General features: G+C 41.7%; 1 protein-coding gene across 2 annotated transcripts; it reads left to right on the top strand.

The window, feature by feature from the left end:
- Window positions 1-1360: 1360 nt before the first annotated feature.
- Window positions 1361-12835, top strand: NFIL3 (nuclear factor, interleukin 3 regulated). Of its 2 annotated transcripts, none has more exons than XM_042866326.1 (2): window positions 1361-1480; window positions 10955-12835. In XM_042866326.1, the coding sequence occupies exon 2, from the start codon at window positions 11153-11155 to the stop codon at window positions 12524-12526; it is 1374 nt and encodes a 457-aa protein (XP_042722260.1). In that variant the 5' UTR covers window positions 1361-1480; window positions 10955-11152; the 3' UTR covers window positions 12527-12835. The 2 variants fall into 2 exon arrangements, with proteins under 2 accessions (XP_042722260.1, XP_042722261.1); XM_042866327.1 differs by lacking the exon at window positions 1361-1480 and adding an exon at window positions 2584-2880.
- Window positions 12836-13244: the final 409 nt, after the last annotated feature.

The raw sequence follows: 13244 nt of genomic DNA, 5'->3' as shown, positions 1-13244 counted from the left end.
GTTCATGGCTAAAGCTCACTTCTGACACTGACTGTCTTTGTATGGACATGTGTCCACCTACGAGGGGACATACGGCAAAGAAATGAAGTGCAGATGAACGTGACTACTGCTCCTCCAGCTTGTGATGCCTCTGCACCCCTTTTCTGCAGCAGTAGACTCTGCAGGGCTGCCACTGCCATGGCTCTATGCTCCAGGTATCAGCAATCAGGGAAGGGGAGAGAGTCAGTGCCAGCAGAGGTTATTAGACGGTCACAATAAATGTTCTGGGGAGATAGATACAGATAGATACAGATGAATTCGAGGAACTTGGATTTATTGCAGAGGAATGATATGGGTGAGTATGATAAAAGATCAGGGCCAAGATAAACCGAAAAGCATTCTCTTAAACTCTGCTGGTTTCTGAATTTGCCTTCTGTGAGAACGGCTTTGATCCAAAGAATAATCTCTGCAGAAATACCAGCGCATGGTAACAGAATAACATAACACGTTTGTATTTTTGGTGTGAGTGGCTCATGGAATGAAGTAAGCCATCCTTCCCATTTCGGAACTAGGATTTAATAAACGATTTGTTCTGCTATCTCTGTCGTGGATGCATGTGAGAGAACACTGAGGGTCACCGCACTGCACTGACGTTCGGGCGAGGCCGGGCTATAGCTCATTCCTGCTCTGCGGAAAGGACGGCCGCGTCCCGTGTGGGGCTGCACAGCGCCGTGTCCCGCTTCCCCCTTTGCCACTTTCGTGAGCGGGCGAGCCGTGCCGCGCGGCGGGGCAGTGGCATTAGGCAGGGCGCGGGTTGCACGGCTCGGGGATTGCCGCTGTTAGTGACACGGCCGCGCCGCTGCCCATACAACGTACCATCTCGTTACGCTATACAAGACGGAAAGACGACCTGCCATTCCCTGCCCGGACAACCGCCTGCACCCCGACCCCTGCACCAGCGGCCGAGCCTCTCGCCGAAGAACACGAACTCCTCAGGAAACCCCCCCACAGCCTCTGCCGCAGCCCGACCGCCAGACCCATCGCAGGGGCGGAGCCGCGGGCCTAGCGCCCCCCCCGATCGCCGCACGCCTGGTTACGTAAGTGCCAGTACTCGTCGCACCACCCCCAATCCCGCCGGCCGTTATGCAATCGCCAGCACACAGACCTACTGTACCACGCCCCCCCCCCCCTTGCTCCGCCTCGCCCCGCCTCCGCCCGCCTTCATTGGCCGTCTCTCGGAGGCGCCAGTTGCCGATTGGGGCGCGGCGGCCGCCAGTCACGGTGCGGCGCGGCTGGCATGCGGGATGCGCGCTCCGTGCCGCGCAACTCTGACCTACTAACACACATCCCTCCGCGCCGCCGTGGCCGCTGCACGCTCTCGCTCGTCTCGCGTACGGGCAAGCGGGGCGACGCTGCCAGGGGCACGGCACGACTCGGCACAGCGCAGCGTTCTCGCCTCGCTTCGCTCGCCGGATGGTTGGCGCCCCGCCGAACACTCAAGGTAGGAAGGCGCGGCGGGTACAGTCGTGCGCGGGGCGAGGCGTTGCGTTGCGTTGCTTTGCGACTGGCGGCGCCCTCCCGCGACCGCGCGTCGCCCGGGTCCGTGGCGGCCGTTACATAACGCGCTTCACGCCGACGGCCGCCGCCGAACGCTGCGCTGCGAGTTCCAGCGCTGCGCCCCCCGCGTCCTCGGGGTCGGCCTTCCGTGCCCGGAGCAGGACGCGCCGCTGGGCGGGGTGCGGGCGGGATGCCGCGGCGCGGGCGGCTCCGTCAGCGCTGTCGCAGTATTGCCGGCGCCGCGGGACGGGCCGCATCGTAGTTCCTGGAAATGTGGCATTATGTAACGCGGGGCCGCTGGCGGCGGGCCGGGCGCGGCGGGGGATCCGCCTCGCTACGGAGCGACCGGGGCTGCCGCGCCGTGCCCGTCGCAGGGTCCGCCCCGGTACGTTTAGTCCCCGCGGTCTGGCAGCGGTACTCGACGCGTCCCGGCTGCGAGCCTCGCGCCCGCGGAGCCGCTCCGGTCGGGCGCTACTGGCGGAGGCGCTCCGCCGGGCGCCGCCGTGCCCCGGTTTCGGCTCTCGGCCCCCGTTCCTCGAAAAAGAGACCGTCTCTGTGAGAAGGGCCGTGTCGCGAAGCTGTCACCGCGCCGAGCGGCAGCGGGACGGCGCCCCACGGCCGGCGGCGCAGCGCGGCCCGGCCCCGCCCCACGGTGCACAAGTAGGTCAGTATGACAGCCTCAGCCGCGGTGGGCAGCGCGGCCGCCGGGGGCGCCGCCGCCCCGGTCCCGCTCCCCGTGAGGCCGCCGCGTCCCTTATCCGCGAGGCCGTTGGCGGCCGTTGGCTGCGGCCTGGCGGAGGCCGGCAGGCGCCCCGCGGCAGCGGGTGAGGGCTGGGGGCGCTGCCGCTTCCCCTACCCCGCAGCCCTTTGTTCTGGGCCGAAGCGGGCGGGGGGGCGGCGGCGGCGGCGCGGGACCGCGCGGAGGGAGCGAGCCGGGCCGGGCCGCCTTTGTGGCCCCCGCGTCTCGCAGCGTGGCTGCGAAACCGCCGGGCGGCACGGCCCAGAGCTCGTCGTGTCCGGGCTGCAGCAGCAGACAAAGGGCCCGTGCTCTGCGGTGCACAGTGCCTGCGGGCGAGGCGCAGCCCCATCGCCATGCCCATGTTTTCGGCGTTCTCCTTACGTAACAGGCGAGTCAAAAATGGCTATTGCCCAATGGTGCTGTTTTGCCAAGTCACTTCGGTACTCCGTGGCACAGCGCTGCTCTGGGGTCAGGCAGTGCTTCGTGCTTTCCGGGAGCAACCCTGCGAGCGCTGCCTTAAGCGTTTGGCAGTTTTTACGTGTGTCCGTAAAGATCCTCCAACCAGAGAGAACCAGAATCACTCTTTGTGACCAGGACCTCTAAAGGTAATGTTAGCTCTGCATACGCTTGCCCTGTGTTTCATAGTATTTGCTGTAGATAGAAACAGTGAAGTATTCAAAAGTATTCAAAAAGTGCAGTAGTGTCAGTAATATACAAACTTTTTTGTCGCTTGCTGCTTGGCTGTGGGGGTCAAGTTCAGCTCCGATAGTGAACCCCTGGAGTTCTGTTAAGAGCAGCAAGCAGCCTGATTTTTCCTTGTTCTTGTGAGTTGAATGGTTGTTCTCAGCTGCATTGTGCTCACTCCTGTATGCGTAACCTACTTTGAGTCATTTTTTCCCTCCTCGGTAATTAATTCAATCCAGGGGGCAGTTTAAAACAATGCTGCATGCATCACTTTTACACTCCTCGTTCAATCAAAATGTTGATTTTGATAAGAAATGTGAATGAATAAGGATTTGGGCTGTGACCTACAGACCCAGTTTAAGCCAACAGCTTGAGGATTGCTGAATAAAAGATCTGCAATATCACTGAATTGAAGATAATACTTCAAACACTCTCATGTTATAGACATATTTCTGTGACTGTTGAAGTACTAAATCTCTTTACAACAGTCTACTTTCCATTTTTTTTTTTTTCTTTTCTATTTTTGGCTCATTCTGTAGGAGACTCTTATCCTTATTTATCCAGCTTTGAGGATTTGACTTTGGAGCTTCATGTTTCTGCTGGTGTTTTTTTTTTTTTTTTTTTTTTTTTTTTTTTTTTTTTTGTAAAAAGAACAGATCTGGAAGGTGTCAAAAACCTTACAACCTTCCCATGAGCAATATGAACTTAATTGACCCTCCACATCTAATCTTTTCTTAAGGAATAATGGTGTTTCTTATGTTTGAGCTGAAGTTCGTTAAATGTGCAGACGTTGTGTATGGCAATGCAAGTAGTGCACATTCCACAAAAGATACCAGTACCATGCTGTTTTTTTTTTCCAAATCTTTATTGTGAAATAAAAATCAGAAATGAAACTTTAGCTCCTTTTAAATTGACTTATTTTAGCAGATAGTTATGCAAACTATGTTTATGCAATAGGTTTTTTTCCAGACAGTAATCTTCCTGTTATAACATCACTATGATGCAATAACGTGAACAATAAAATTCTCTGTTTGTGTCTTATTACACACTGTTAAGCAATGTATCTGAGTCATCAGCTTAATTGACTCTTCTAGGTGACCTTGCCATGATCATTACAGCCAGTTATGAGATACGAATGTGCTTAGGATATGTAATATAAAAAATATGCGAATAGATGGCCAATTGCTACAGTGTGCTCTAAGACGAAATGTCAGATGATTTCAGTTACAGTATTTTACAGCGTATGGAGAAAAAAAAATTGTATTTTTAAGTTAGGGTTTGTAACTGTCTAGTACCAATAACAAGCATGACTGTCAAAAAATAGGATTGCATAACCGAGAATATAGTTGGGCTTGATTCAGAATGTGATGGAAGCAACGTTCTTAAAAACTTCTTGTATTGAGAGGTAGATCTGAAGTGAATTATGATTGTCCTCCTTAGGAATCCTGTTGTTTTCTTTTCTCATTAGTCAACTTAGAATTGAATTTCATATTTTGAGGCTGGATCTGGTAACAGATAACACACAAACCTGTTCTACAGAAAGGCTCATTTAAGAACTTTTTTCATTTTTTGAGTTGTTCCATCTTAGTGTAATTTTCAATTTTGTCCTAATGTACTTGAATAGTTACTAGTTTTACCAGTTTGTGCCACAGAGATAGGTTAACTGCAGGGAAGCATGTGTCAGTGCAGCAAGAACTTCTCTAGGGAGTGGTGCATAACTGAAAAGAGCTTGATGCAGGTGGTGGTGCTCTTCAAATCTGGCCTGTTGTGGCATTGGAGCTCTGAAGGTTGCTATTTCTCTGTTCCATTTGCAGTAAGTGGTAGTCAGCATTTTACAGATTGTGTTTATTTCATGTTTGCACTTTGGTTATATAGCGTGATACATGTTTAGTGTACCTACTGGGATTAATTGACGTAATTCTGCTGCTTTTAAGTAGCGCTATATAAATTTAGGTCAGCCAAAGGTCTGACCCATGCTTGGCATTTTAAGAACACAGTTCAATTGAAAAGAGCCATTTATTGCCAGAATAATTAACAAGTGATTTTATATTTTTTAATGGTCCTTAATTAGGAGAACATAGTTCTTATTCCCAGAGCACTGTTACTATTAAGTGATTGCTTTGCACAGTGTAGTTTTTCCTACATCACATAGCTGTTGAAATGAGAAGTGTACTGTTACTTCAGTTCCTGCTGTTTCTATTGGGATTTTAGTGAAATTTTGGGAAGTAACGTGATAGTTAAATTAAGTGACATGATTTATGTACACATATACATACCATATAGTATGTAAGTATAATTAAATATTTACATGATTAGTACTGCATTTCTCAGTTTTAATGTTTCTCCTGACACTGAATACCGTTCTTAGAAGTTTTTCCCCCCACCCTATCCCTGCTTAAACCAGGGCAGGTAGTTTGGGGAAAAAAAGTTAAGCAGGTGTGATACAACCGTACAGTCTTCCTAAGAATATGAGTCAGATTAGCGCCTATTAACCTTGATTGACCTTTCTGACAAACTGCTACCTTTTAACATATGATTAGTCCCTCCAAAATAGTCATTTTTATTTGTGCAGTTTGTGTGATTTACCTTTGCGAAGCAAGCTCTGTCTGAATGAATGAGTTTGTAATTATTAAGATAAACAGCAGCTTAAATAGTTATTGTAAAACAAAAAATCTCTTAAAAAAAAAAAAAAAAAATTACGTATGACAGTGACTTTATGGGTACAGATTGGAGGTGGGTAATACAAAAATGCATTACTGTTTTGATTCCAGTTATGAGCTTAGTCATCTTTTAAAGATGTGATTGAAAAATATCATAATAAAGAAATGATTCTTGGTGTTTCCATGAAATACATTATTTAGACATGTACCGTTACTTTCAATGAGCAAATCAACGTTTTAGCAAAAAATAGGTCATCTTGTATAAAGCTATCATCATCAGTGCTCCACTGACCTAATTACATGTTGATCCTGGAACCGTAAGCTCTTAAGATGTCCATGAAGTTGTAAGAAAAGGGAGCTCTGTGTGGGAGCAGTAGTCCTGTATTGCTCCTTGCTGTTGTGATGGATTCATGGTCTATATGTGAATGTAGCTATGTAATAGCAATAATTGATGATAACATCCATATTTCTAGTGCTCTTCCCTTCTGTGATGTTGGGTAACTTGTCTGTTACAGCATAAATTGTGTTTATCTTTTTTCTTTCTAGAAAGCTTGAACTTAATTTGTTCTAAATTGCCTGGACCCTCTTGCCCAGTAAGTCATCCTAGGGACAGGATCAGTCACTATTCCAGTGGAGGCAGCATTAAAGCTTTTCTTAAATAGGAGCATAGTTTTACAGACAAGACAAGGTGTCTTGTCTCCCACTGGGTTGTCTCCAATTTCATTGGAGATTGGAATTGGATTTGGGGGTCATGTCTTCAGCTGGAGAGTATTTCCAAATTATTCTAAGCTCGACAGATGTGGAGAAACCTGTGGCTTAGTTTTTGTCTGGGAAAACCAGTAGCTGTAGAGTAGCTCACTGTAGAGGTTGAGTAGTTCCAAAGTGTTTAAGCAGTGTTACAATGTGTTCACTATTAAAACTTACGAACATGGCTTTGTGTCCTGTGTGAGCAATGTGGATGATCATCTTTCTGTACCATATAAAAGTCTTTAGATAGTTAGCAAATGTTTTTAAAACATTTGGGAGATGACAGTATGAAGTGTGTTCTTCAGTTTTTCAAAGTTTAGAATACAATCTGGCATTTTACTACTTGTGAGTGGGTTCTGCAGTAGCTTTTCTGATGTGTAGACATGTTTTCAAAATAAATAACCTGTGACAGAATGACAGCAGTATAGCTTACAAAACCTATGCAAAACATGGGAAACAGCAACTAAAAGCATGCACATGCATTTATTAGTGAGCTTTTAATGTATTTCTGCACTTCGCAGGATTGTGAGATGCATTTGGCCACACAAAAGTGAAGTTTGTTTGACAGCAGTCAATTATTAGAAATAGTATTTAATTTTGCTTGATAAGTCTATCAGAAGAATGTAATTAGCTTTCTTATTCCAGGATCTGTTTTGAAATATATCCTTGGAGAGAACATGAATTATTTTGATAAATACAAATAATATTTTGATAAAAACGGATAAGTTACCTCACAGGGTAACACACAGTAACTGTGTATTACTTACATATATGTGTGGAAGCCCATGTACATTCTCAAGAGCAGAACTGACTTGTGTAATTAGATTACATGAAACAGAGAAGCCAGATTGTGAACCTGTCCTACAACCTTTTGAAATATTTCAGATACTACAATCCAGAATTCCCTATATTCCCTATATTCCCTACTGAATCCAGAAGTCCCTAGGATCAGATCCTTAATGTATTGTTTTGACTCAATCAGATCACTTAATGCACAGATCTCAAGAAATACTTTTCTTGATTTCTGTATGCATAATTTTTTGCTTCAGTACTATGAGTTCTGTAAAGAGTCTCATTAATGCTTGGAACTGGGATTGTATCCTGCTTCTATTCAAGCCAATGGCGTAATTGCTGTGGGAGCAAGACTGGGTCTGTAGTTAATAGGGTTGAGTGTTTCTGCATTGTTGAATTGGCTCTCAATGTCATTAACATCAACCAAGTAAAAAAAAAATAATTCAACGGTGACTAATGTAAGGCAGTGTTAAATGTTGGTTTTATAATACTTTATCAGGGAGTGATAAAACAATTGAAAAATTAATCCTAAGGGAAAATATTGGAATTTGAAGTATTGTCAGAGGAATAATTGCAGCTCATTAATTCATGTATAAATACTGCATTTTCCAGTGGAATAGTAAAACGCAAGTGAAATGAGATGGCAGTTTTTATTGAAGGTGTTTTGCCATTGTCATCAGATGGAATTTACTTTGTTTACAGACTTAGTATTGGTCTGATCCACATGGAGATGTATTAAAAAAAACAAACTCTTACTCCTGCTTGGAGTAAGCTTGCTGCTTGCTAAAACAGCAAGTCCAGTTATTGTGATATAAGAGCTCAAGTAAAAGGTGGAAAGCACTGAACAAAGATTTACAGTAGTTTTGCAAGTTCACAGAAGTAATGGCATTAGAAAGAAATACATAAATAGCAACTCAGTATGACTGCCAGTGGGTTACACTTCTGTCTTTCACAACCTTACTGATGGACTCTGGCTGGCTTGTATCTGACGGATACAAACTCTGCGTGCTTTTAGGTTTTAAGTGCAGCTCAGTGCCAGCATTGAGATTGTTTGAACGTGCAGTTGAATTTTTACTGATACGCAAACAGTATTACTGGCAAAGTATGTCATTAGTCTACGTTCATTTGGAATAACAACAAACTTTCTGCTAATTATTTTTATCCGTTGTTTTCAGTTCTTGTATTTTCCCCAGATGTGAATAGTGTTGGATAAACTTTGAGCTGGAAACTACACAACCATGGTTCTTATCTCAGGGTAGTCATGTTTAAGACTTTTACAGGGTGGAAATGCAAGATTGGAGTATAAGAGGGGGAAAAAAAAACACGTTTGTGTTGAAAGATGTGTAGCATCATTCTTCCAGAAATAAGGATAAACCCTCGGTTTTATAAGTACTTCCTTGCCACTGCTACTGTTTCAAGTAAGTGTAGATGTTCCAGGGTATCTTGAATTTGTGTTCTATACATAGAAAATAATGGAATATACACATTAATATCCCTTTCCTGAGAGAATGAGTGTTACTTGGCTTTGAGTTTAGCTCTCAAGTATTGTGAAATTCAGTCAGTTTCCTGCATTGGTAAGGCCTTGAAATTCCACAGTAGTAATTTTTAACACTTTTAGCCTTAATAAAAGTTGATTGAGTTTCATATTAAGAGACAGGTGATGATTTCTTAGGTACTCAGTATATGTTAAACTGCATGTACTTCTGTGTCGTAGAAGGTGGATGCATTTCCAAAGAAGCCTGTACGTTGTTAATAGCACAGGTGAATAAGACTGATGAGTAAAGATGACTGTGGATCAGTAGCTGTGCGTTCCCAGTGCTGTGGGATAATGAAATTAAATCTCAGTATTTTTCTCCATGTTTTGTAAAACCACCTTACACAGTATGAATATTTTACAAGAAATTCTGGTGATCTGTCTTACTTCTACTTTTTAAAGTCCATGCATTATATATGTATATATACAAAATAAGTTACACAACGTAGCACATTCATGTTTTATATATGTGTATATATATGTGTATATATATATATATATATATATATATATAAACGATAGCAACATTTTATATAAAACAGATGTTGCTATGTTGTGGAGCTCTTTTTTTTAAAAAAAAACCTGATTCAGCTGCTATTTAACTTGACAGAAATTTCCTTTTGACACCAGTTAAAAGTTTGGATCAGGATCTAACTATGTAATTACTTTCTGTTTTACAAATACAGAAATTCATGTTGCTGCTCTTGCACTGAAGCGTTAGACAATGTCTTTGATGTGGCTGGCTTCTAACTCTATTTTCCATTAAGTCTGTATTATTGAAAACAAATACTTACATGTCAGTAATTAACTATGGATTTTAGGAAATTGTACTTAGCTGTTCTATTAAATGTGCTGATTTTTTGTGACAGAAGAATTGTCGTGGTTTAATGGAACAGAACTCAGCCTGAAACCTGAATCTTTATGACCCTGCTTTATTGTTATTACATCATTCACTTCTCTTTGCTTTCTGGAAAAGAGAAACTGGCAGAATAAGATTTATTAATTCTTCTGTGACTTTCCAAACTGATAATATTTAAATTAGTATCAATAGCAATTGTAAAAACATTTCCGATAAGTAGTGATACTAATTTCAAGTAGCTTATCTGTTATTGTAGAGGCAAGAATCAGTGCTGATGCAATAGTGAGTGCTATAAAAACTATTTGTATGCTATATTAATTTTACCAGGAATGTGACTGACTGGAAAATGAGATAGTGAGAAGCTGTATCTCAGGTCAAGATCTAATGATGAAGTATTTTTTTGCTTTAAGAGGGACTAAATTTAAAAAAAGTCATTTAAGTGCTGAGTTCGTTTTTAATGATCAAAGTGTCTTAAGCTAAATGTTATCTAGTTTTCTTTGCTAGTGGCAAGACTTTTACATCTAAACTTTTACTTCACTGTAAACGCTGCTTTTCAAGGATGTGCATGCCTCAGTAGTATTAAACATTACTTTGATATAACAAAACTACTTATCAAGTTATGTTAATGTTTATTCTCTAATGTATTTTTCAACACTGGCTTAAGTGTTTTCTTTGTAAGAGGTAAGAAAAAAATTACCTAATGCATTTTCTTCATCAGATTTTTTTTTTAACGGGCAGATGTCAGAATTTTGTTTACTTGTTTGAGTCAGTATGATTGATTTTAAAAAAAAAAAAAAGCATGTTAGAACCCCATGTATGTGAATAAACATTTGTATTTAGGTATGTATATCTGTTTATATTTTTTACAGGGTACAAAACCAATCATTACATCTTTAATAGCTTCAATGGATAGTGCTGTGATTTTAAGACAATCGAAAGCACTCCAGTATCTCTAAATCAATTTATTTTTTAATCCATGAAGAACTCGCATGCAGAGCATTTCTAAGTCAGGCACCACAACTATCTTCAGAAGAGATATTTTAATGTAGAGGAACAGGATACGTCCCAGTGCTGCTCATGAATGTGCCTAGTGTCTTCCAGTGTTAAGTATTAAAGGTTGAAGTTGGTCAGTGATACCACAAAATGTTCTATCATTGCGTTATAGTAGCATCAAAACCCACTTTTAAAATTGATTTTATTTCTTCCTCTCTGGATCACATTGTATTTGCTTTGGAAGCAAATCTGCTACCTAGGTAGAGTGCAGAGTATTAGTTGCTTCAGCATTGATCCTCCTTCAGGCAACAGCAGGTTTAACAAACCTAATGCTACTGTTTTTAATGTTACTTTTGCATTCCTCAAATCAGTGGTTTCTAAATAGTAATCAACTTCTCTGCTTTTTCCAGGTTCTTTTTTTTTCCCCAGAAGATTCCTGTTTGTTCTACCAAAAAATTGGATCTGGGAGCTTTTGTTTGAAACTATGAAACAAACAGAAGAATGTGTGTGGATTTAAAACTGTTGTATTTAACAAGTTGTGGAGTGAGAAGTACTGGAGAAATAGCTTGCTCTATTGCTCACTGTAGATCTACTACAAATTGTTTCTGATGCAGCTGAGAAAAATGCAGACCCTTAAAAAGGAACACGGACCTGTTGACACGAGTAGCAATGTGGACAAAATCATGGTACTTAAATCTACTTTAGCAGAAGTGTCTGAAGAGTTGTCTACAAATGAAGATATACTACTTACTGAAGCAAGTAGTGGAAAAAGCAAATCTTCAGCTTGTCGAAGAAAGCGAGAATTCATTCCAGATGAAAAGAAAGATGCGATGTACTGGGAGAAAAGGCGGAAAAATAACGAAGCTGCCAAAAGGTCTCGTGAAAAACGACGACTGAATGACCTTGTCTTAGAGAACAAACTAATTGCACTGGGAGAGGAGAATGCCACTTTGAAGGCGGAGCTGCTTTCGTTGAAGCTAAAGTTTGGTTTAATTAGTTCTGCAGCCTATGCCCAAGAGATACAGAAACTCAGTAGCTCAACAACTGTGTATTTCCAAGACTATCAAAGTTCCAAACCAAACATTAACTCATTTGTAGATGAACATGAGCCATCTGTAGTTGGTAGCAGTTGTATTTCTGTCATTAAGCATTCTCCTCAAAGCTCTATGTCAGATATGTCTGAAACGTCATCAGTAGAGCATGCTCAAGCAAGTTGTATACAAAGCAACTGCAGAAGTCCTGAAAATAAGTTCCAGATAATAAAACAGGAGCCTATGGAATTGGAGAGAGAGCCAAGAGATGACAGAGGTTCATACAAAGCATCCATATATCCAAACTACATGGGAACTACCTTCAATATGTACTCACATTCTCCTCCTCTCTTGCAAGTTAATAGGTCCTCCAGTAATTCCCCTAGAACTTCAGAAACTGATGATGGAGTTGTAGGAAAGTCATCTGATGGAGAAGATGAGCAGCAGGTTCCTAAGGGTCCAATCCATTCTCCAGTTGAACATAAAAATGTTCACGCAACAGTTAAAGTTCCAGAAGTGAATTCTTCTGCTTTGCCTCACAAGCTTCGAATTAAAGCCAAAGCCATGCAAGTTAAAGTGGAAGCAATGGATAATGACTATGATGCCACACAGAAATTGTCATCGCCTATCGATATGTCCTCAAAAAGACATTTTGAGCTTGAAAAACATGGTGCACAGAACTTGGTGCATTCTTCTCACACTCCTTTCTCAGTTCAGGTGACGAATATCCAAGACTGGTCACTCAAACCAGAACTTTGGCATCAAAAAGAACTCAATGTAAAAATTCAGAATGGTTGCAAAACTGGAGTTGAAATAAAAGACAATGTCTACAATGTCTCGGAGTCTGAGAACCTGTATTTGAAGCAGGGCATAGCAAACTTATCTGCAGAGGTTGCTTCACTTAAAAGACTTATAACTACACAACAAATTTCTGCATCAGACTCTGGTTAGGTTACTACTGAGTAAAGGCTTGTTGTTTAAAAAGATGTCATTTGCAGTGGATAAATGTTTTGTATTATACTGAATTTTCACTGGACTTGTGATGTCATTTCACTGTAATGTTCACATAACATCTGATTGGTGTCTTTTCGTGCACAAATTATTATGAAGACTAGGTTGTATTATGATCACTATGCCTTGTGTATAGTCAAGTAGCCTGTACAAAGGCTGATATAGTGAACTTTTCTTTTTGTTGTTCTGCTATAAAGTGTGTAAGTTACCAGTTACAATAAAACATTGGTGACAAACACAGGACATGTACTCTAGTTGATTAAACTTGTAAATAAGTTGTTAATTAAAAAAAAATGGCTTTTTCTTACACTGTGCTCAACTTCACTTACATGTTTGGTTTTTACAGCTTAACTTAACCAAATTACAGTTTACAACATACGTAAACGTTCTGGCCGCTTTTTTCTGTAACAATTTTTTTTTTAGAGGAGAAGTGGATATTTATAAATGAAACAGTAACAGTTCATAGCCTTAGCCTTCTTTATATTATTTGTTAGTGTAAATTAACCAAAAATCACATGAAATCTAACCCATTAATTCTAAATGCAACAACTTTTTTTCACCTCCTTTCTCAAATGAGAATATTTTGAATGGTTTATTGTGACAAACCTTTTTTTTTTTTTTTTCAATATTATAATGATATTTTAGATGATATTAGCTA

The sequence above is a fragment of the Lagopus leucura genome, unplaced genomic scaffold, assembly GCF_019238085.1.
Source record: "Lagopus leucura isolate 7727_CA_CO unplaced genomic scaffold, USGS_WTPT01 Super-Scaffold_810, whole genome shotgun sequence".
Classification (NCBI taxonomy): domain Eukaryota; kingdom Metazoa; phylum Chordata; class Aves; order Galliformes; family Phasianidae; genus Lagopus; species Lagopus leucura.
This window is presented reverse-complemented; position numbering and strand designations above follow the sequence as displayed.